The sequence below is a fragment of the Lonchura striata genome, chromosome 1 (assembly GCF_046129695.1).
Source record: "Lonchura striata isolate bLonStr1 chromosome 1, bLonStr1.mat, whole genome shotgun sequence".
Lineage (NCBI taxonomy): Eukaryota > Metazoa > Chordata > Aves > Passeriformes > Estrildidae > Lonchura > Lonchura striata.
The window spans coordinates 92,042,382-92,065,148 of NC_134603.1; the positions used below are offsets into that span (position 1 = coordinate 92,042,382).

At 40.8% G+C, this 22,767-nt stretch overlaps 1 protein-coding gene across 1 annotated transcript in view; it reads left to right on the forward strand.

The window, feature by feature from the left end:
* Positions 1-1,403: 1,403 nt before the first annotated feature.
* LOC110472633 (uncharacterized) overlaps positions 1,404-22,767 on the forward strand; it is a 93,148-nt gene continuing 71,784 nt past the window's right edge. The window contains exons 1-2 of the mRNA XM_021534487.2: positions 1,404-1,463; positions 20,538-20,593. Of these exons, the coding sequence (XP_021390162.1) occupies positions 20,582-20,593 (12 nt within the window). The 5' untranslated portion in view covers positions 1,404-1,463; positions 20,538-20,581. The remainder of the gene's footprint in view (positions 1,464-20,537; positions 20,594-22,767) is intronic.

Sequence of the window (22,767 nt, forward strand, 5' to 3'; positions counted from 1 at the left end):
CACAGAGAAAAAAAAAATCCAAACAATGCATGTGGTACACCAGTAACCCACTCTGGGGACTAGATCTTTAGCATACATTATAGCAATGCAAGTTTTAGTCATATATTGTTGTATTTATTGATTTTAAAAATTATTATTGCTTTTCTGGATTGTTCCTAACATGCTTGGCCATTGCAGTCTTCATCTTTAGGATGATGGACTATCTCTTTTTTTGTCTGATCAGTGAAAAAGAACATGAAAGCTTAGGGAAATATGGGACTAATCACTGTCTGTATTTAATTTTCCAAAAATTTATCTGGATCAAATAGGACTCTTAATTTTTGACCTGATGACATTATCAGAGAAGAATTTTAAGTTAGCTGACTGCAGCAGAGTTTCTTGCATGGTTAAAATCCTCTGGGTAAGGCCTGTTTCCACAAACACTTTGATGTCTGTGCCTGCATTGGGGAGCAGGGTTGCAATGACATGGAGAAGTGACAGATACCTTCAGCTGTAAACTTACATAAAGTCAGTTGAATATAAAGATAATCTAGAGCATCTACAGTGAGTGCATCTATCAGCTGGTGCTGGAGGTGGACTGTGGCAGAAAGCCAAAGCTGTTTGCCTGGCACATATTCCCCCATCTGGGCAGTCAGAAGGGAAGAGCTCGTGGGGACTGAAAATCCTTTGCTTTGCCTGTAGGGTGCTACAGGACAGCATGTTAGAATGGGGTTGTGCTTTAACAACTAGGTTGTTGAACACCATAAAATACAACAAGGGCTGTATATAATAGCTGGTGTTCTGCAACCCCAGTGACTCACTGTGTCTCTCCTAAGGAGAGAAAGTCACTGGAGCCACCTTCTGTGGCTGCCTGAAAGGCACATCTTTGCAGGTTCCACCTGGTGCTTCTCACTTAGCACTTGATAAAAATCTTGCTCCTCTACCCACTAACCATGTGCCAAGAAACATCCTTCTGTCACTGCTGGTTCCTTGTGCCAAGATGGATGGACATTGCAGGAGGTTTTCATCGTGCTGCTTATCAGCTACTTCTACTTCATGACGCAAGTATCTTCACACTATCAAACGCTCTGGCAGAAATTACCTTTGATTAGTTCATTGTGTGGAGGTTATCCAGATATGCTCTTTGATAGCAGTGCTATCACATTTATTTCCCAAGTAGCAGAAATTATTATTGAAGAGAAAATTAAAAAACTATTTTAGACCCAGTTACCCACTCTCTTAGGCATAGGATGGTGGCTTAACACTGTTTTCTTTACCAGGTTGTTTGTCTGAGTGAGTTTTGGAGAAGAGCATCGTGTCCCATGGAGGAGCTGGAGAGGTTTCTATTGCTGACGGATTTGCTCTGGCACCTGATGTGTGTGCCAGCAGCCATCTCATCGGGGGGACATGGACGTCACTGTCACCATAGAGACAGCAAGGAGGATTTGGTTTCAAGAGGTGAAGAGAAGCTGGGAAGTAGGAAGGTAAGATGGGTCTGTGTCTCAACTCATGAAGGATTTTAAAGCGATGCTGTATTTAAAAGGATGCCACAGTAGAGGAGCACTCTACTGAATATTTATACACATGAGTGGAAATGTGCATCTAAGTATTGCTTCCTATGCATATATTTACATGTACTCTTTTGAGTAGACTTGGGTGCAAAAGAAGCCAGTGCAGGTTTTTGAGAGTCTTCTAGTGTTCAGTTTGTGCTCCTCTGATTAATTCTTCTTTTGCAGGTGATGTAAAAAAAACAACTTGAATTATGTTTAAGCTTTATTTTAAGAAGTCATAAAATATCCACTGCCTCAAGATTTTCTGTTTTGCATAGGAGTTGAGTGAGCTGTGGTGTGTTCTGAATTAATGTTGTTCACTTCTACCCCTTCTTGTGGTCTTCAGTTATGCTCTAGTAATGGTATGGATGTAAAGAAGTGGTGAGTGTTGACAGACAAGGTAGGGATCAACCATGAGTCATTGTTTAACCACATGGGACTTTTAAAGCCTGAGTCTATACTGGCCTGGGACAGCTTGCAGATCTCTCTCTGCCCACTCTTATATCAGCAGATAAAATCACCCCTCCTCAGGGCTTACCCCATCCCTTGAAGATACAACCTCAGTGGTGCATGGACTTGTTTAAAGCTTCAGTTTGCATGCTTATAACCCCAGCGGGGTGCTGACCCCAAAAGGATCTTTCTTATACCTTGGAAGCAAAAGGTAATTCACAGGTATGGCTCTGAGGGGAGTGGTGGCAAAGAGAAAGAAGTGCAGCCAGCAGGATGACAGATGAACTCTTGAGTAACGCCATAAAAGCATTACTACAAAAAGGGTGGTAGAAGGCTTATAGGGACTGATAAAAGACCTTGTGTGAAATGCCACGCAGTTCTGGATGCCACTGGAGAGGATGGGGCTGGGTGCCCATCTGATCTTAGGCCAGAGATGCTCAACAGAACCCTTGGGCTTCTCTTGTTGTTGCCCAGCCTGCCACGGCTCAAGCAGGAAATAGCCAGAGTACAGCAGGTTTTTTAACCATGACACACTTGTCTTGACAGCTGGAGGAAGTCTGGCGTGGGAGCCAAATCTCCTGGCTTTGTGTCAGCTCTGGGGTATCTTTCCTGTTTTGGGAATTCCCCGCTGGGGAGGTACTACTGCTGTTTGGAGCAGAGCTCAGATCTCAGCCCCTGGGGCTGTCCACTCTGGGAGACGTTTTTGGCAAGGATACATATTTTTTGCTATTTCTGAGTCTCTTTGACTTTATAAATAGCTATGTGACAAGTGAAATTTTGGTATTCACCCTATGGCTGAATTTTCTGCAGGGATGTTTGCATCTGTGCGTAATACCATTCATATTTATTATTCCTGCTGCTGTCGTCACTCACACATTTTCTGCAAACAGAACAAAGGGCTCCCTTTGCAGTCAGCTCATGGTCCAACTGCTGCAAAAAGACAGTGGAGGGCACAGAGAACGCCTGGGGGGCACAAGGAATCCTTGAGATAACATTGCTTGGGCTTCTCTTGTCAGACCTCAACAAACCATTATAATACGTGTAGGCTTCATGCTAATGAGAGGCAGTCAGGGTGTATGTGAAGAACTGAACTGTCTATTTACATGCAGCTGGGGTTTGCATTTTTGGGGGTACCATTGTTGGGACATGTAGAGAGCTGGCTGACTTCTGTAACAAACTGCATTTTTAACTGATTTTATCTGATGGCTGCTGCGGGATCTTGTCTATCCAGATTTTAGTCATTCACCCTGACTTCTGTTTTAGGAACCTTCTGACAAAATTGATCTTTGGTATCGAAATAAAAATCTGTGCTGGTGAACTTTTGGGTTTGACTCACTTTCTGGGATCAGCCTGTGTCTCAGCTATGGTTCACTCTCATCATTAATCATTTGATCATGCTTTTTTGAGAGAACAGAAACTGTGATTTGTGTTAGATTCAGAGTTCATCCAGTTCTCTTTCCAGTCTCCCATGGTGGTGGTGGTCTCCAGCTGTTTCAGCGAAAAGAAAAAGAAATCCTGCGTTAGGCAGGAAGGAGATAAGCTCTCTAAGCTGTAATAGAAACTTTGCTTTCTTCAACAGACAAACCATTCTCTGAGAACTTGAATACCAATTAAGATTTACTAGAAAGCCAGATGTTAAGAGGGGAGTTAGATACCAATATTATCGATTTGATCTGAAAGGTTTTACTGATGCAGAAGCCACTTCTGAGTAACAACAAAAGCAGGAGGAGAGAACATAAAGATGGGCTTGACCTCCAGCCTAGAGCCCTGAACTTGGCACATTTAATCAGCTACTCTTCAACTAGAGGGGCTAATTAGGCACTCCTCTGGTTGCTCACCCCCTGCAATCTGCTCTTGCCACAGCGTGTGTATGTTTTATCTGCTGGGGGAGAATTGGGAACAATATCTATTCTAACAAGTACCACCTTTTTTCCCCCTCTCTTGTTAGGGGTGGTGGTAATAGAGTTCCTCTGTTATACATAATACCTCTCCTATAATGCTTCTCACTTGACTGCATATAGGAAGTGGTCAAGACCTGCATCTGGAAATTATGCAGTAACAATATACTTTTTTCTTCTTGCCTATAGCAGGAATACTTATGTAGACCAGATTTTTGCTATGGTCTTGCGAGGTGGTACAAGAAGTAAAGCCACAGCAAATATCTTGCTTGTGGTGTTATTGTGTGATATTGTCATGTCTTCATAAGATTTTGAGGTTTTCTTTGGCTCAGGCTGTTAAGATTGGCTGTTGTTGTGTTTTTGCTTTGAGAATAAGGGAGTACATCTTTGTCATCATGCCACTGGGTTTGCTGGCATGTAGCTATTTTACCAATTTGTGTTGAAAAGGTAGGAAAAGGAAAATGTGAAACTGATGCTGGGCATGATTTCAGAATATAGAGATGTTTACTCACTGTCAGCATCTGTGGTGATCATGGCAATCATTGCCCAAAATTAGATATTGCTTTTTCTCTACACACTTCCATACACTGGATTAGATGCTTGGATTTTTCAATTGCCTCTGAGCTCAATGCTTCAAGTGTCACTTAAGATACTTACAAGCCTGTTTATTTTCACCTATGCTCATTCTGTAGAAGGTTGAAAGAAGCAAAATAACTGTTCTGAGTGCTCGGTGTTATTGTGGGGGTATACAATCCTTTTCCATGAATCAGTGGGCTGTGTGGAGGGTTTCCAAGTGTGTCTAAATCCTGCTGTGCTGTTGGCCTTTGTCTCAGGTTGGGTCCCAGCCAGCAAGGAATAATTTTCAGGCAATCCAGCCAGGATTTTCCATGTGATAAAGGGAATGATGAAGAACTCTAAGCTCTGAACAGATGACTCAGTGCCTCTGGTGCTGAGTTAGACCTATCACTGTTCCTATTGCAGAGGCACGCAGTCCACACCCAATTTCATCCTCTGCCCACACACAGATGTGTCATCTATCTGTGCATGATTGAAGTGCTCATATCAGACATGTTTACCTGGAAAAATTGTGGGAATTGTCCTAAAAGGTTATCATATGTTTCCAGTTCCTTTCCCCTCTTGTCATTCTGTCCTCTCTTTGGATCTGTTCCACCTTTGGGGGGGTCCACTTGTGCAAGTAGGTCTGTATGGGAGAAATGATCCTGTATTTGCAGGGCCATTTTTGAGTCATGTCAGTCTAAGAAAATGTAATGGGAAGGACTCAGTGAAATAAAACAATGTATGGAATAGAAACATATCACTTTCCTTATTTTGAGTATAAATGTCTCTTAATGCTAAGTATTCAATGAAAAGATTAGTTGGATTAATGGAATTGATAAGACATATGCTCTTTGTTTTCGTGAATAGCAGAAGTTTAAAATGTGGCTGTCTCTGGCTTCCATATTCAAGTCATGTGAAGTTCTATGAAATTTAGAGCAATGAAATTCATTCACCTTCACCACACTGTGTAAGAGAGGCTGTGATATCATTCAGCTGTTAGGAAAAAGTGACTTTCTAGGCTAAAGGAATGTGAATAGGTGTGTCTTATGGTTTTATATTAAAATTACAAATGTATAAGACATGCAGCCTTCCACAGCCTTGATCAGAATTTCAGTGTATGCTTGCGTGTATCTCTGAGATCAGGAATGCTAAGGTTCTCTGGGTTTTGTGAAAGATGGCATCAAGCCATCCTTCAGAGCACAGGACATCCTTAGGCAAAATACAACGAGGATTTGTCTCAAAGCAAAGGTGGAAGCTGAGGCCTGGTTCATGAGAAGGTGGTTTCCAAGCCACCCTCACTAGAAGGAAAAGAGAAGATAGGATCTTCCATTTGGGAAGAGTTTTTCCAGGTACTGCTGACAGAACAATTGCTTTCTAATATTAAACAACCTAGAACTGGAGGAAAGGAAGATTTCTTCTGTGGAGCTGGGAAAAAAATAGAATAGAAAGAGAGAGAGAATAAGTTTCCCTAATCTCCTTTACCTCTCAGAGACTACAGAATCAATGTCTTCTGAGGAAGGGATACATGAAGGCTTTGAAGAAGACCAAGGTTTAGAGCATTTATCATTCATTTTTTCTTGGTTCACTTTCCTTTTTCTGCCAGTCCCAAGGATTCCCAAGGTAAATTGAAACCAGAAGATTTCAGAGTCCTACTTCTGAACCCAGTCATGGCTGAGTCACATCCTGCCTTACCTGACATTGCACAAATGACCCAGAGAAAACGGCATGATGTGACTCCTCTGTGGTAACTTAAATGAGAAGGATGGTTGTTGGCATGCATTTCTCAACCTGTGGTACAGCAAAATACTTTTTTTGAGAACTGTCAGCAAAGGCCATTGCAGAACAAAGGAGGTACAGGCATTAATCTGAGATAATGATGGACAAGAGGTAGCAGGAGGATCTGAGAAGATGTGAGTCTCTTAACATGTGACAATTTTTACTGGAAAGCAAGGAGCACAGGTTTGACTAGTTCCCAAACAAGTATAAAATTTTTGGCTAGTATTTAAGAAACAACTTACAGTATTAATGGCAGCAATACAAAGGAAAGAGAAAGATCTTTATCAGTAATTTTCACTTTGGCTTTAGTTAACTTTTATATAGCAAAATGTTAAAATACAACTGTGTAAACATATATCACACTGTGTTGTTAGTCTCTGAGTTGAAATATTATCACATAGGAATGGAAACAAATAGGAGCAAAGCATTTAATTCCACCACATCTGCAAGTGACAAGAGGTGTTAGGGGTTGGTGTTGGGGCCATCTTTGTTGGTGATTGGACAGTGGGATTGAGGACAGCCTCAGCAAATTTACCAGTGACACCAAACTGTGTGGTGCAGGTGCACCATCGTGGTGGAGGGGATGCCATCCAGAGAGACCTTGACTTGAGAACTTGAGATGGCATTGTCCGAACCCCATGAAGCTCAAGGCTGAGTATGAGGTTCTGCACCTGTGGGACAATGAGTGGGGACAATCCCAAGCACAAATAGACTTGGGTTGAGAATGGACTGAGAGCAGTTCTGAGGAGAAGGACTTGGGGGCGTTGGTAAGAAACTCAGCATGACCTGACAATATGTTTTTGGAGTCCAGAAGACCAAGTGTCCTGGGCTGCATCAAAAGTAGCATGACGAGGTCAAGGGAGTTGATTCTGCCCCTGTACTCTGATCTCAAGACACCCAGCCTGGTTACTGTGTCCAGTTCTGGACCCCCCAATATAAGAAGGGACCTGTTGGAATGAGTCCAGACAAGGGCCATAACAATGATTAGAGGGCTGGAGAGCCTCTGCTATGGAGAACCTCTCCTATGAAGTCAGGCTGAGAGAGTTGTTCAGCTTGGAAAAAGAGAAAGCTCTAGGTAAGCCTTAGAGCAGCCTTCCAGTTTCTGAAGCAGGCCCATAAGAGAGCTGGAAGGTGTTTTTTTACAAAGGGTTGTAGTGATAGGACAAGAGGTAATGGCTTTAAACTGGAAGAGGGTGGGTTTAGGTTCGATATTAGAAAGAAATTCTTTACTGACATTGAGGTGAGGCACTAGAAAAGGTTGCCCAGAGAAGTTGTGGATGCCCCACCCCTGGAAATGTTCAAGGCCAGGTTGAGTGAGGCTTTAAGCAACCTGATCTACTGAAAGTTGTCCCTGCCCATGCTAGGGGGGGTTGGAACTGGGTGATTTTTAAGGTCCCTTCTGACCCAAAGCAGTCTATGATTCTTCGAAATGCAAACAAGAAGTTGAACTCAGCACAGTGTTATGGTTTTGAATGTGGGACTGTCACTACCAGCAGCCTCCAATGCTCAGGATTTGAAGCACGCTTGCTTTTTGAGTGTAAGAATTGCTGGGAGAACTCAATTTAAAAAAAATGAAAAGTTTTCCACATAAGTCAGAGACTTATCCTCTATGAGTATAGGATGATGTAGCTCTACTAAAAAATTGTGAGTAACAGTCTGTGGAGGCTGAAGTCCTGGCGCAAAATCCCTGTTAACATTCACTGTTTTTCCTCCTGTCACCTAAAACTGTTTCATGTAAGAACAGGCAAATTTACTGCTGATACAAAGCCCTATCTGATTTGGGCTTATGAAAATATGGCCTCCTTCTTCTATATCCATGATCATGCAATGTTTCACACCCACACATGGTTTCTCAATTTCCTTCACTGCCCCTTTCAAGTATCCTTATGTTATATGAAGCAGCTGCTTGTATTTAGTAACTTTCTGCACCTGTGGTGCTTTTGGTCTAGGACACTGAAGTAGAATTTCCTTACTTGGCCATGTTGAGATGCAAACTGTGCCCCTGGGCATGGTGCTGGAAAGTATTCAGTATATCCAGTAGCACGCTTTGCAGATCGTGTGAAAGAAGCTGCTCTCAAGGCATCTCGTCAGCATCAAGGATGAACATTCATGGTCCAACCTGAAGAAAATTCTTTGACACCCTGATATGAAACCAGCTTGTTCCTGTTGCCTGTGTGCCAAAGGAAGCTGTTTCCTAGTAGATGAATAGGGTATGAAGTGTAAATTTCCCATTGAGACCAATGTAATTGCCTTGCATGTTTCAGGAGAAGGGAGATTGTGTGTTCCTGGTCAGCTTGCATCCAGATGGCAGCTTACAGGTGGAGATTTTTTCTAAGGATGCCAGACAGGCTTGTTCTTCATTGTAGCTGAAGCAAGGGTTTTTACCTTGCTGCAACTCTTAAGGTTACTTTCCTTCTCACCCCAAAATTAATTTCTAAAAATGTAATTTCCGCATCACAGGAAACCAATGACCCCAGTAGCTGTGCTCAGGTGCAGCCATGGCTGAGTTTGTGGAAAAACTGGGATCCTGTGCCAAACCAGCTATGCTGGGTCAGAGCTTTCCTTTTCTTTCCTGCAACTTTCCTGCACTGTCAAAGTATGTTTTCCTCCAGGGAATGGCTTTGCTGCCATCATGTATTCTCAGTGGCTGTTTCGGAATCTAGTTTCTGATTCAGGCATGGCAGAATCTGGGGTTTGAAACAGGTCCCCCAGCCTGCATAGCTTTCCCAACTTATGTGTCTATGCTATCCATAGCAGTTAAGCTTGGAGACATGTCCAAGATTACACAGTGAACCTGAATCTAAGCCAAGAACTGAATCTTAAGTTTTTCAGTTCAAGTAGAATATCTTGGTTGCTGACACGTGCCTCCTTCCTGTGATTTTTCTGCTTGGGAGAGGGAGGGCAGAGAAAACAAAAAGTTAATGCTTTTAACATATTAAATATCTGCATATGCTTTGTTGTGGGATCTATGGGATAGTGAATCCAGATTCATCTTTTTGTTAAGGTGAACCCATCTTTGAACTTGTTATTAAAGACTGCAAAGTGGTTATAACACTTGTAAGAAGACAAAACAACTCTTTTGAAAAATATAATGTCTATTCTTTTTGCTAATGGGATGACCAGGAAGACTCCTGGTTCTGGTCTGTCCTGTTGCTTTTCAATATTATTGTTGTCATAAATGTTTGATGGAAAAAAGGATTCAATACAGTAAAGTGTCATTATTTGCTTCATAAAACCACTACCTTAAATAATTTATTTGCATGCAAAAGGAAATACTTTCCTTCCATGTAAAAGTGCAGACTTCAGAATCGCTTGCCAAATGCCATAGATAAGTCTACTTTATTGGCATGAAACAGCATTTTTAGGGCAGAATAAAGTGCTAAGAAGCTTATAGTGTGCTATTGAGTGCTAGTGCTAATATGATATTTATTGTTCTATCAGATAAATTGTCATAGTTTAGTACAAGGGAAAGAAAGAAGCCCTCAAGGTTAGAGACAAGCTTGAATGTCCAGTTTTCTTTATGTGCTGATTTTGGTTTGAGGGAAGTTAATTTTCTTCACAGTGGCTGTATGGGGCTGTTTTCAGTTTGTTCTGAACACAGAGTTGATAATATAAATATTTTTCTTATTGCTGAGCAGAGCTTGCACAGAGTCAAGGCCTTTTCTGCTTCTTGTACTGCCACACTCACTATTTGAGGAGACTGGAGATTAATGGGAAGCTTGGAGGAGACACAGCCAGGACAGGTGATCCCAAGTGACCAAAGGGGTATTCCAGACCATATGGCATCATGTTCAGCATGTAAAGCTGGGGAGAAGAAGGAGGAGGGGGGGGATGTTTGGAGTGATGGTGTTTGTCTTCCCAAGTAGCCATTACATGTGAGGGGCCGTTCTTTCCTGGAGGGGGCTGAACACCTGCCTGCCCATGGGAAGAAGTGAATTAATCCCTGGTTTTGCTTTGCTGGCGTGAGATACTTTTTCTTTCCCTATTAAGTTGTCTTTATATCAAACCATGTGTTTTCTACCTTTTATCCTTCCAGTTCTCTCCCTGATCCTACTGGTGGCAGAGCGAGTCAGCAACTGTGTGGGTCTTTACTGCTGGCTGGGATTAAACTACAACACCTTATTATTCCTATAAAGTGACACTGAGAATCTATCCATCTGATGCAATTAAGTGGCTGAAGGAATTGGATGTAGCCAGGCACTTAGAGGATGGGCTCCACATTAAATTCACCCTATAGTCCTGCACTCATGCTATTGCAGAGGATCTTTGGGATCTCACAAGGGTTCTGCTGGATTTTGCTTGAGGAGTGACTTGCCCACGCACATCTCACTGCAGCATAAACTCCTGTGATCACCTTTGTTTTGTTTTCTTTGGTCTTAATTTACTGTAACTCAATAACCAGTTGCAGGGATGCATGTGAGAGATCCAGCAGCTTCACTCATTCAACAAATGAAGCTGTTTTCTAGTCCAGCTGTCCACTGCTTTGAAAGCATCTACAAAATCTCTCAAAAGACAAGATTTTACATTCTTAATTAAGACATTAAAAAGGTGGTGGAAATAAGGGGAGAAATAGGAAACAAAAAAGAAAAGGGATTTTTTAGGCATTTTTTATGAATATTAAGGAAGAACTTGCTTTTTCACGGTAAAGATTACTTTCACCAAAGTGTAAAGTGTAAGCAGTATCTAAAGGCTTAAACTTAATCTATGGGAATATTGATAACTTCAAACTGAAACGTCATCCATTTATGATTCATAAGTCAAAAATGGAGAAGTAATCTGCCCATTTTCAGACAAAGAGCCACATACAGTTGCCATAGTTGCAATACAGTGTCCACTTGCAACATGAAAAATCTTAACTAGGAAGACCACATTAGTGAGCCAGGGCCTGAAAAGGGGCATTTTGAGCACTATATCCTACATTTTACTACTACTGCCTTTCTATGCTTTCTGTAGGGTACAGAGGAAGAATATGGGTTTGGTTCAGATGGAACAAAATGGAAGATCTGCTGAGGGTTTGTTCCAAGTCCTGGTGTGAGGAGGCAGGGTGGCACTGTGCAGAGTCACCTGCTTATTTGTAGATCTGGGCTTTGTTAGCCCTTTCAATGAACTCTTGAAGTCTGAGGGAGAGATTGATTTTACAAGAGTTTAACATGACCTTATGCAAATTCTCATTTAATTTTGATGTCAACAGTCTGGGAGATGAATTGATTTAAAGGGAAAGAAGTAAACCAGTGATGTTAGTTTTAATATTTTCAGCTCTCATGGGAAAAACCCACAAGAAAATATCTGGATTAAACATGCTGTATAAAAAATTCTTGTCAGTTGCTGTCCCACCTGTGAGTATTAGTACTTCACAAAAGTCACTTCTGCTGTTTCTACCAGCTTCTATGGATTTCTGGAGGTTTCTAGATGTCCCTACATTTTGGATGGGACTTGTGTAGTATATTGACAGCATGCTCTCAGGTTTTCCAGACCCAGTGGTAGTTTCTACATTGATTCCAGTGGGCTCCATGCTTTGTTTGTCAGCACCATGTAGGCTGCAGTGGGACAGTCTGCAGTGACAAAATCAGGCTGATTTCAGAAGATGCTATTCATTAATAGCTGGAAGTTATTACTGCTCCACTGAGCAATCTGTGGCCCCTGTTTTGGATAGGTAGTAAACCAGCCCAGCACAAGTCTCACTTAAAGAAAAAGCAGTAGCAAATGACAACTGGTAAGGATTTTTCATCTGTCAATTTTAATTTTTTGGATCCTGTTAAGTAGTCAATAAATGAATAGGAATGAATTAACATGACAAGAAACTGTATATAAGCTCATGTTATAGCAGCACCTTTTTTAACTCTGCATTATCTGCTGTTAAAATTTGCATGAGAAAACCCTCAGTTTCTTAGGGTATGAAAAAAACATGTTGAAATTTCCAGTGAAAAAGAGTTTACTATTTGGGCTATCTCATGTGTGACTGATCAGCAGTAAGTATCTGAAACTGTTTTCATCTTCACCAAATAAGGAATAGTTCTCTCAAATCAGTAAAATTATACCAATGTGAAATCACTGAAAATATATTAGAATGAGTTCCTTTAGTCCTTAACTTGGTATTTAAGGAAGGGAGGGAGAAGGAAGGATGAGGGGTCAGAAAAAAATGAAATGTAATCATGCCTTTTCAGTTCTGTAGAAATTTTCACACATCCTCTTACTGCAAATGCTCTCAGTTGGGAGTGAGCTTTTCTGCTGCATTCAATAAAGTAATTCATGCAAAGAGAAAGTGTGTGCATAAATGCTTTTCAGGATTGAGACCTATAAATTACAGACTTCTTCCTCATTTAATGTCTTCCACTCAATATGTAAGATGCTTTTAAATTCTACTAATTGTCCAAACCAAATCCTAACTAGGCAATCAATGAACCTATAGACTGTAGTGTCTTAAATGAGAAAATGACATGCTTTGTAGTATTGTTCTTCAAACCCTTTTCTGAAGTAGTGAAAAATGCAGTATTAAAGTTTGTTTTCAGATTGGGTGTGACCCAAGATAGCAAAAACCAAGAAATCCAAACCTCACTTATTCTCCTAACGTGGTAAGTAATGCTCAGAAATCAGCCTTTTCTGGCTCAACTTACCCACTTGTCAAGTGAAACTGTCTCTTCCAAGACAGGTTATTAAAATATTAGTATGCCAATAAAACAAAAAAATCTTCAGTGATCTTTAAGTCTTTTGATTATCCTGGGTGGAAAGGCAAATTCATTGCTTTTTTGACTTCAGACTGCATCAATCAAAAACTGGAGAAGTAGGTGTGGGGTGAGAAGGAAGTAGGGCTGCCCTGCTCTTCTCCAAGGCAGTGGACAGGTGAGAAGACACACACACAATGTGTGGGCATCCTCCCTGGATGCGTGCTGGATTGCTGCACATGTGTTTCTAAATCCTCAAATCATTGCTGGATGCTACCTCATGGAAGATTTTTTGGTTTTGTTTTTAAGTTCTTATTTTTGTTTGTTTATTTGTTTTGCCTTTTTATTTTGTTTTAATTAGCTATAGCTATTGCAACATGCTATAAGATTCTATTCTAGGTCTCACAATATCCATCTGTGTAGTTTTCACTTTGTTCTGCTGATGGAGGAAACAAATATTTTCAGAATCTTAGTTTATGGGGCTGGTAGTAAACTTTGATGTTATAGGGGTCTAGTTAAGGGTAATCTTTTTCCTTGATGGAGTTTGCTGTGCCCTGGCTGTAGTGCAGGACCAGTGAAAAAAAAAAAAAAAAAAAAAGTTTTGGGGACAGATATTTTTAACCTGGCTTAGATCTACAGTAAGTACAGCCCCATGAGACTTCAGGGAGCTGCTTTCCAAGCACAGGAGGGAATGGCTGGAGAGAAGAAGGGGGCAGACAGGAGGAATTTATTAAGCTGCTGCATCACCAAGGAGAACATGTCACGGGATTGCTGCTAACTCTATATGCTGCTACTCTACCAGAGGAAGTCATGCAGAGGGCACATCAGTTTTACAGCTTCTCCATTGGTTAGAAAACAGCTTTGGGCCTATTGGATGTGCCATGTATCCCAAAATGCAGGAATTCAGAAGCAGTCATATTTGACTATTCTTTGCTTGTTCAAGGTCCTGAGGTAACTGTTTTTCACATGTAATAAATGAAAAATCACTAGCATTTACTTCAAAAGGAGATTTGATCCAAGAATTCAAATCTTAGAGTCAGAATTTCAATTGCTGATTTCCTGGCTGGGACAAAGAAACTTCACACCTAGCTGTACTGGCTGAAGATACCAAGTTTAAGGCATGCCAGCCACAATTTTCCTGCTATTATTGATGAAAAACTAATGAAAACCATTACAGACTTTGATCTTTGTGTGTCTAGGTCTTATCAGCTAACTGAGTCTTAAAAACCAAGCTGCAACTCTGCTTATTAGTCAAAATACGTCTTTATACACTGCCATTTCTAATTAGTGGCATGCAAATTAGAAATGCATACCTAATTCCTAATTCCTTATCTAATTTATGCCATTGCCTCAGTTTCCCTTCAGTCATACTTGGTGGTTATGTCTCATTACCAAGTGCCTGACAGAGGAGTGCACTTGCTGGATGGAGTATATTGATATATGTGTATAGTCAGTGTCAGCTGGCATATAGGCTGATATAAGGGGGGCTAAAGGGAATGTATGAACAAGCAGCCTATGTTGTTTCATGTTGACACATATATGACACTAATCCGGAAACTCCTGCCAGAGGCAAGTGAAATATGCTTTGAACAACTAGAGGTATTCCTTCTGGGACTGCTCATACAGTATGATTTCTGTCTCTTTGACTGAAAGAAAACTCTCCTGATCTATTAGCAACAGTATTGATATGTGAAGTGATGTATGTAACAAGTGCAACTTTTACAAGAAGTATTTTCCAGTGAGTCCTTGCTTATACTCTTGCTTAATTCAGAAAGAAAACCCTTCAACATTACACTTTCATATATATATTTGAAATTTTGATCTTTGAACTAACAAACAGCAAAACTGAATTTTCCTTGTGCAGATTGTGCTATTTACAGAGAAATTTTCTTGGAAAACAATGATCCAATCACTGAAGGATGATTCCCCAAACTGCAGGGTGCATAAAAATAACTTCTCATTTGTTTGCTTCTCTTTGTAGTAGTAGTGGTAACCAGAAAATAAAAAGTAGACATTCATGAGAAAGTACTAAACTCTATGGCAAATACAAAATATAGTCAGAAAATGATCTGCTTGTTCCCTGAAAGTAACTTAGGGAGGAAATTCTGAAACACTTAAAAAAAAAATGTGCCTCTTGCCACAAATCTTGACTGATAATAAGTACTTTATACTTAGATTTTTTAATTTACCATTACATATGATATCTGCATGCTGTTTCTGCACAAGCAAAATCATTCACTGGTTTTGTCTCTAAAGGAAATATTATTTTTTTTAGTGTTTCATGTGCAGCTCAGTACTTTGAACTAATTCTTCTGCAATGTGAAGGTCACATAATAGAATTACAAGTCACAAAACTTTTCTGTAATGAAAAGAAAATAATCTTTTTTGTTCTTTTTGCTGGTTAAGAGCTGGGATGTGGGTGGGAAGGCAAAATTAAGGACCGTAGCAGTGCTGAGGTTCCTGACACCATGATATTGCATTCAGAGTGCTGTGCAAAAATTCACTGTTGCTGGTAGAATAACAAAGGTAACAATGAGTGCCTGTTTTACAAGTGGGAAATTGGAGGAAAAAGAATTTTTGGCTTGGCTACAACCATGAGGAGCATGATTTTACTGTGCATTGTCCCTTAATCCTGCTGTCTGCCTGCTGCGTTCTTAATCTGAGCATATTCCAAGTCTTGCAGTGGGTAAAAAAAAAGAAAAGAAAAAAGAAAAGAAAAATAATAATAAAAAAACTGGCAAAAAAGATTGGGAACTTTTCATCCCATTCCGGAATTCCGGAAAGCCTTTTGTCCAGGCTGTGGCTGGTTTTGTCCCTCCCTCAACAGCGAGGGAGGGAAGATCAGGTGAAGATCAAATTTCATTACTCTTAAACATGAGCCCAGGGACTTCACTGGGAAATGGTCATCCATAAGCCAGGCTCTGAAGCAGTGTGGTCCATGTTCATGTGTGGTGCTTTCCATTTGGTGGGAAATGGCAATATTGGAATGGTGGCACAAAACCTAAAATTTTGGTATTTCCAGCTTCCACAGGAGTTGCTGGTTTGGGCTGAGATAAAATTTTGTCACAGTAGCTTGTGTGGGGCTGTGTTTTGGGTTTATTATAGCAATGTTGATGACACAGGGATGTTTTACCTATTGGTGAACAGTGCTTACAGAGTGTCAACATCTTTTCTGTTTCTCACACCACCGCATCAGTGAGTGGGCTGGGGCTGTGCATGAGGTTGGGAGGGGAAGAAGTTGGGACAGCTGACTCCATTTGACAAAAGGGTTATTCCATAACATATGATGTCATGTCCAGCAATAAAATGGAGTGCGAGGGGAGTGGGTGAAAGGTGTTTGGGGACTGGCTGGACATCAGTCAATTGGTGGTGAGCAATTGTTTCCTTTTGCATCACTGTTTACTTGTGGTTCCCTCCCTACTTCCTTTTCTTTTTTTCCCCTCATTTAAAAAAATAAACTCTGGCAGCTCAGAAGGGCAACCATATCCTGGGTTGCATCAAAAGCAGCATGGCCAGCAGAGCATGGGAGGTGATTCTACCACTCTGTTCTGCTCTGGTGAGACCCCACCTGGAGTGCTGTATCCAGCTCAGGAGCCCTGAGCACAGGAGGAAGGACATGGACCTTTCAGGGCAAATCCAGAGCAGGATCACCAGGATGATCAGAGGGATGGAGCACCTTTCTTATGAGGGAAGGCTAAGGAACTGGGATTGTTCAGCTTAGAAAAGAGAAGGCTTCAGGGTATTTGAATCATGACCTTTCAGTACCTGAATGGAATCTACAAGAATGATGGAGGAAGACTTTTTACAAGAGCACATAGTGATAGGACAAAAGGGAATGGCTTCAAATTAAAATAGATAAAGTTTAGATTAGATATTAGGGAGCAATTCTTTACTGGAGGGTGATGAGTTGCCCAAATAAGATGTGGATATCTCATCCCTGGCAGCATTCAAGGCCAGGCTGGATGGGGCTTTGAGCAATTTGGTCTAGTGGAAGTTGTCCCTGCCCGCGGTGGGAGGATTGGAGCTGGATGGCTTTTAAGGTCCCTTCCAACACAAATCAGTCTATGGGTCTAAACTGTCTGCATCTAAATCCATGAGGTTTTGTACTTTTATCCTTCTGATTCTCACCCCTATTCCACTGAGAGTGAGTGAGCAGCTGAGTGGTGCTTAGCTGCCTACTGAGGTTTATCATTAGAAAAATCATGTATCTATCCATCTTTTCAGGCACACAGAAAAAGGCTAGGAACATCACAACCTATCAAGTGAATGAATTGAATGTGAGCCTGATTTTGAGTGTGTTAATAATCTTTATAAAGACATATTGCACTAAGCTCCTTTCTTTATAAATTAAAAAAAAAAAAAATTAAAAAGAAAAAATATACCATGTATCTGAAATTACTTTGGAAGACCTGCTCCAAAAATTTATGATTAAAGGAGGATAAGTGCAGTGCTTTTGGCTTCAAAGGTCAGTCCTGCTGAATTTAAGTGACTGATGGATTCTCTTCACTGGAGGTGCAATTTTCCCCTGAAGAAATATTTCTTAAAGACCAAGGCTGGCTACCTGGTATTTATGAGAGAGTCCAAAGGGAATTACAAGCGGGGTTGTTAGGGTTATCATTTACTCAGTGGTTTCTGCCGATATTGTAGCACAGGGATCCCACAGCACTGCTTCTTAGCATGTGATAGATGGTGCCCCAGGTGCAGGTGAGGGAGGAGCGAGGGCAGCCCCCACCAGGACAAACTGTTGCTTTGCTGCTCCTGCTGTGAACCCGCTGCTTCTCCTCCAACACCTCAGCTGCGCCTGGCATTGCTCTCCTCGCTCAGTGATAATGTGCCTGGGCATTGGGGTGCACCCTGGGGAGATGCTGGGTGCACAGCTACCCACAGGAGGATTCTTTCCTTCCAAGTGGCAGCACGGTGAAAACCATACGTTTTGTGGCTGCGTTTGTAAGGCCCTTGTTGTACACTGGTCCAAGTGATTTCTAGTGGTTGATACAGCATAAAATATCAACTGTTATGAGAAATACATACCTGAGCATGCTCCAGTGGAAAAGTGTGTTGTTTTGATCTCTCCCAGACCTGTAGCTGGTGATAGGAGCCTGTTAATTGGGTTGTGGTGCTAAAAGAGTGTTTTTGTGCATCTCTCTAATTCCTCCATTTTTGTATTAAAAAATACATTACTTTCACTACAGAAAATTATTAATGTATCTTGAAAATTTAATCTAGCATCCTTAGTTTTTCCTCTTGTGGAAAAAAAAGCATAATTGGGTGAAAAATTAGAAAACAAGATGGACTCTCCAGTTTAAGAACTTTTAAGTAATTGTTTTGTGTTGCCATTTTACTACAAATGGACTTAAAAATAACTAAAGTCCATCTCTAATTAAAGCAAAATACATCAGCTGGGTATGAAATAAAACACCTGGTGGGATCTGAGATACTTTTTATGTTGTGTTTTGATTGCTGAGAAGATAATGTACTCTGCTCTTGCTGTATTCTTTCAGGACTGCAAGTTAGTTTAATGCTAATGATTCAGCTGTTACCCACCTGAAGAAAATAGGCTGGTGAGGTTAACTAAGGCTACAGTCAGGCATCAGTTGATGCAGTGTTGAATATGTTGCATATTTGGTACTATAAAGAAAAAAGGAAAAGCAATGTCTAACACCTTCATAAAAAAAAAACCAAAAACAACCAAACAATTAAGGGTCCCCCACCAAAGCAAACAAACAAAAAATTTTCCTGGAAAACCCAAATAATAGGAAGTTCTCAAACTCAAAGAAAATTAGTGTTTAGACCCTAATGTTATTAATGTATCTTCTCAACTCATTGTTTATCTATCTTTGCCTTTGCTGTCCTTATTTCACCAATCATGTTTTTAAAGATGAAACTCCAAGTCTTCCCATTAATTAATTTAATTTGGATTCCTGGACTGTTGTGGTTTTGCAAGTCCTTATTGATGCATCTTTGGCTCTTCTACAATGCACAGATGTTGACCATGGATGAAAATATTGAATTCACAGTTTATGTCTTGATCAGTTCTCTTCTACTCTCAGCTTCTCTCCATTCTATTCTGAAGAGAAAAGGAGCCCTTTCAAGCTTTTGTTGCTTTTGATTCATACAGGTGGTTCTTTTTTGCTGTCCCCCTTTGAGTCGTAACAAGCCATATGCTTGAAACAATTTACCTGTTGCATTCAGAGGATATACAGTTCCAATGGCTGGAACAGAAATGTACATGCTACCTCGTCCTGAAAACCCACACCAGATTTTGGATTTGGAACTGGGGTGGTTTTCTGAGACATACAATGACCAGATACATGACTTAAGCCTATCTGCAGGATCTTACTGGGGCTTTATTTTTAATATTGCATAGTGCCCTGGAGCAGTGAGCTTTGCAACGACTGTGGGCTATGGTGCAGGGGCTGGCTCTAGGAGGAGCAGGAGCTGCTGGATTCACAGCCCCCAGCATCACTTGGATGGCCTTGGCACCCCAAGAAGGACATTGAAATCAAGGAGTGATGGCAAAGGTCATCAGGCTCTCAGCATCAGCAAAGCCTGGGCAGAAGCTCAGCCCTTCATTCATTAGTGAGAAACTGGAGTGACAATGCAGCCTTTTTCCATGGAACATTTGTGGCCCCATCCACTGTCCATTGTATTGATTTGAATGAAACCTACACACATACTCAGAATTAGGCACTTTGCCTGGTGCCCTCAGGAGAGAGAGTTTCCTCAAGTGGGGCCAAACATGTACTTTGTACAGGGCATCTTCTGACCCAGAAGGTCACCTAAGGCTTCTGAGGGACTCTGAGGGGATATTTTTAATTGTTCAAAGTCTTGTTCTGTTTTCAGGCTCAGCAAATGACCTGAAAGTGTGTTTGTATAAATGCACAAGGGAAAATCTGGCCAAAGAAGAAGCATGTTACTCTTTGTGGGTCAGGTCCTGCAACTGTGGAGTCAGACTGAGTTTTGCTATTGATTTCAGTGGGCACAGGGGCAACCTGTCTGGCCATTTTGAATGAATAAATTTTATTCCCACATAGAGACAAAAGTAGCTGGTATTAAATTGAGGTCTTTTTGCTGCTGTGATATATATAAATTGTGAAGTTATTGTATGTTTGTTTAATTATAACCTCAAAGTAGAAGAAAATTTTCATCCTTTCAATGGAAATCTCAGCATAGGAAAAGAGGCACAAGTGAGATCCATGTAAATGCCAGATTACAGAAGTGTCCCTGTGTTTGGCAGCTTTGGTACTGTAGTCTCCAGGTAGAGGTGTATTCTACAGCAAACTCTGTGTCATGTTTCTAGTTACTCTCTGGTGGTAGAAATTATCTACTTCTGGCCTGCTTCCACATAAAATTAGGTTTTTGTTGGCATTGCTTCATCTGATCTTAAATTATGGTTTTTTGTTTATGTTTGTTAGCAGGTTTTTTTTAAAATAATCGGATGCAAATTTGTTTTCAAAAACAAATGGAAGAGCAGCACTACATCACCCATTTGCTCTTTGACAAGATCAGAGAGGGGATGGCACCAGGACCACCTCTCCCCGCCCTCCCCCTCCCCCCCCCATCCCAGCAGGTTTATGGGCTGGTACTCTGCAAGTTTAGGTGTTAAACCTAGAGGTATTAAGAACTGCAGAAAATTCAGATATACTGTCTTTACTTTGTTGCAGGAGGAAGCATTTTTTGCTGCAGGTCTAAGAAAGAGCAGGCTGGCATGGAGAAAGAGGTACGTGAAGAAAAAGCTGTGGTTTCCAAAGAGAAAAGTTAAAGGGACTATTCTTAGCATTGCTATTTCATAATATTATTTGTAGTGTGATGGGAGGGAAGTCAGCAGACGCATAGGCTCCTTTATAGCATTGACAAGTCAAGGAGATGATTAACGAGAGTACCAGACAATGTAATGGTAGGAGAAGGCCCACAGAAGTTAAACAAAAGTGCCTTCAGAATTTAGAGAATTCCCATGATCCATAGTAGGACCTCATTGTGCTTGTCTACTGTTTCTATTTTTGATTAGATTTATAAACACAGCACCACATATTTTCATGTGGCTCATAGCCCCAGGGCAGAGTGAGATTGACTGCGCTGAAACTGTGAGGCTTGTGAATTTCGGGCAAGGGATGGAGTGAAATAAGTAGTGTAATTGTTTTTGTGGAGTGACCGTGGGACCTCTTCTGTTCTGAATTACACATGGTTCAACCCTTTGACCCAACCAACCTCGGCAATGCCTGGTAGATCTCCTAAAGCTGTGCTGAAAGGTCCTATCAGTGACATGTGACAGGAACATTATCTGTCATGTGAGATGTGTGCCAACAACCATATTAAACTACATTAATTACTAGTGAGACCATGTTTGTGACAATCTCAACTTCATTTAACCCATCATCATGTTAGTTATTGTTTAAGCAGGAAGTACAAATGGGGACAATTTGTGAAATCAAAATGCAGCACCAATGTTTTGTTTAATAAATTGTATGTTTTATTTCCCTTCTAGTTTTTTTTTTCTCTTCCTGGCATTTTTGTTCTTGTCATCAGCTCTCTAGTTTGAGTTTTTTGAGGGCTTTTCTATTTTAAGAGCAAGCAATAAAAAGACTACTTCTTAGTAACTGGGCTAATACACCAGTGAGATTGTTGTTTCTTTCAGTGCAATAGTAAATGAAAGTTGACTGAAAGCACCAATTTGTTTTCTAGCAAGAAGCAAGGGTGCTAAGTTAGTTTGTGTAGGGCTGAAAGATCACACGTGGGTAACTTGCTTGATGTGCACCCTCACTGATTTATTCTCCAGTTAATGAGGCTCTGTATGGCCACGCTTGCACACCTCTGAGCATATGCATGAATGGAGTGTACACTTCTTTTTAATTGTATAAAAGCAATTTTCTCATAGGTCTGACTGTCTAGGTAGCAAAGCTTTCTGTGGGTCCTCAAAAGGCAGTCTGGCATGTAGAAATTCTGAAGGATTCTTAGCACATGTTTGCTTTCTGAAGCATTTCTGTGTTTTATAGGGGAAGAAGCAAAAGCTCTCCCACGTGCTGCTGTGTGGGCAGCGTGCAGGTTCACTCATGCCTAGCTGTGCCTGGTGTTCTATTAGACTAGACATACAGGGTCACATTTTCCACCTACACACCGAGCTGCTCTTTTACGACAAAACTTTTCCTTTGGCCTCATTGTCTAGCTAGAATAAATAAAGACTGGGATGATTTATTTATTTAGTTTTATTTATTTTTGATTGCTGCACAGTCAGCTAAAAACATCTTTGACCCTTCTAAGTGTCATTTGCTTTAGCAATGAAGAGTTTGTTCTCTGCAAAATCTAACATGGAGTGCTTAAAGCAGACAGGTGCAAATGCCAAGCTGTTTCTCTTTGGCTGCCATCCCTTAAATAGACAAAGTAATAGGCTCAGAGAAAGGAAAAGGTTCCAGCTCCAGCTGCATAAAGGAAAGCCTTAACAGGGACTTAGCAGCTGGTTGCAAGAATTAAATGCTGTAAATACCAAGTAATGCATTTGTGTGCATGTGAATGAATTCACAGAGGAATAAGTGCTTAGTGAAGCTCCATCCCTTTTTATGCAAGAGGATCATTCTTTGAAAACTGCTCTTCTTTTCGTTGAAAGGCTAATGCTCTCACTGAAGTGAATGAGAACAGAAGCCAACATACCTGTTCCTGTTTACCATAGTTACACTCCTCAGAGCATTTCAGGCATTATTAGGTTCTTGGAGCCCTACCAGATTGACAATATTTCCAGCTATTTCTCTTTTGGCTGTATTCAAACAAGGCCCCAAAGGAAAAAAACAAAAACCAAAAAAACCCCCAACAACCAACAAAAAGACAACCAACCTACAAACAAAACCATGGATGAATCTGCTGAGCTAGTTTGCTGATGTTAGAAACAGTTGTTCATATTAG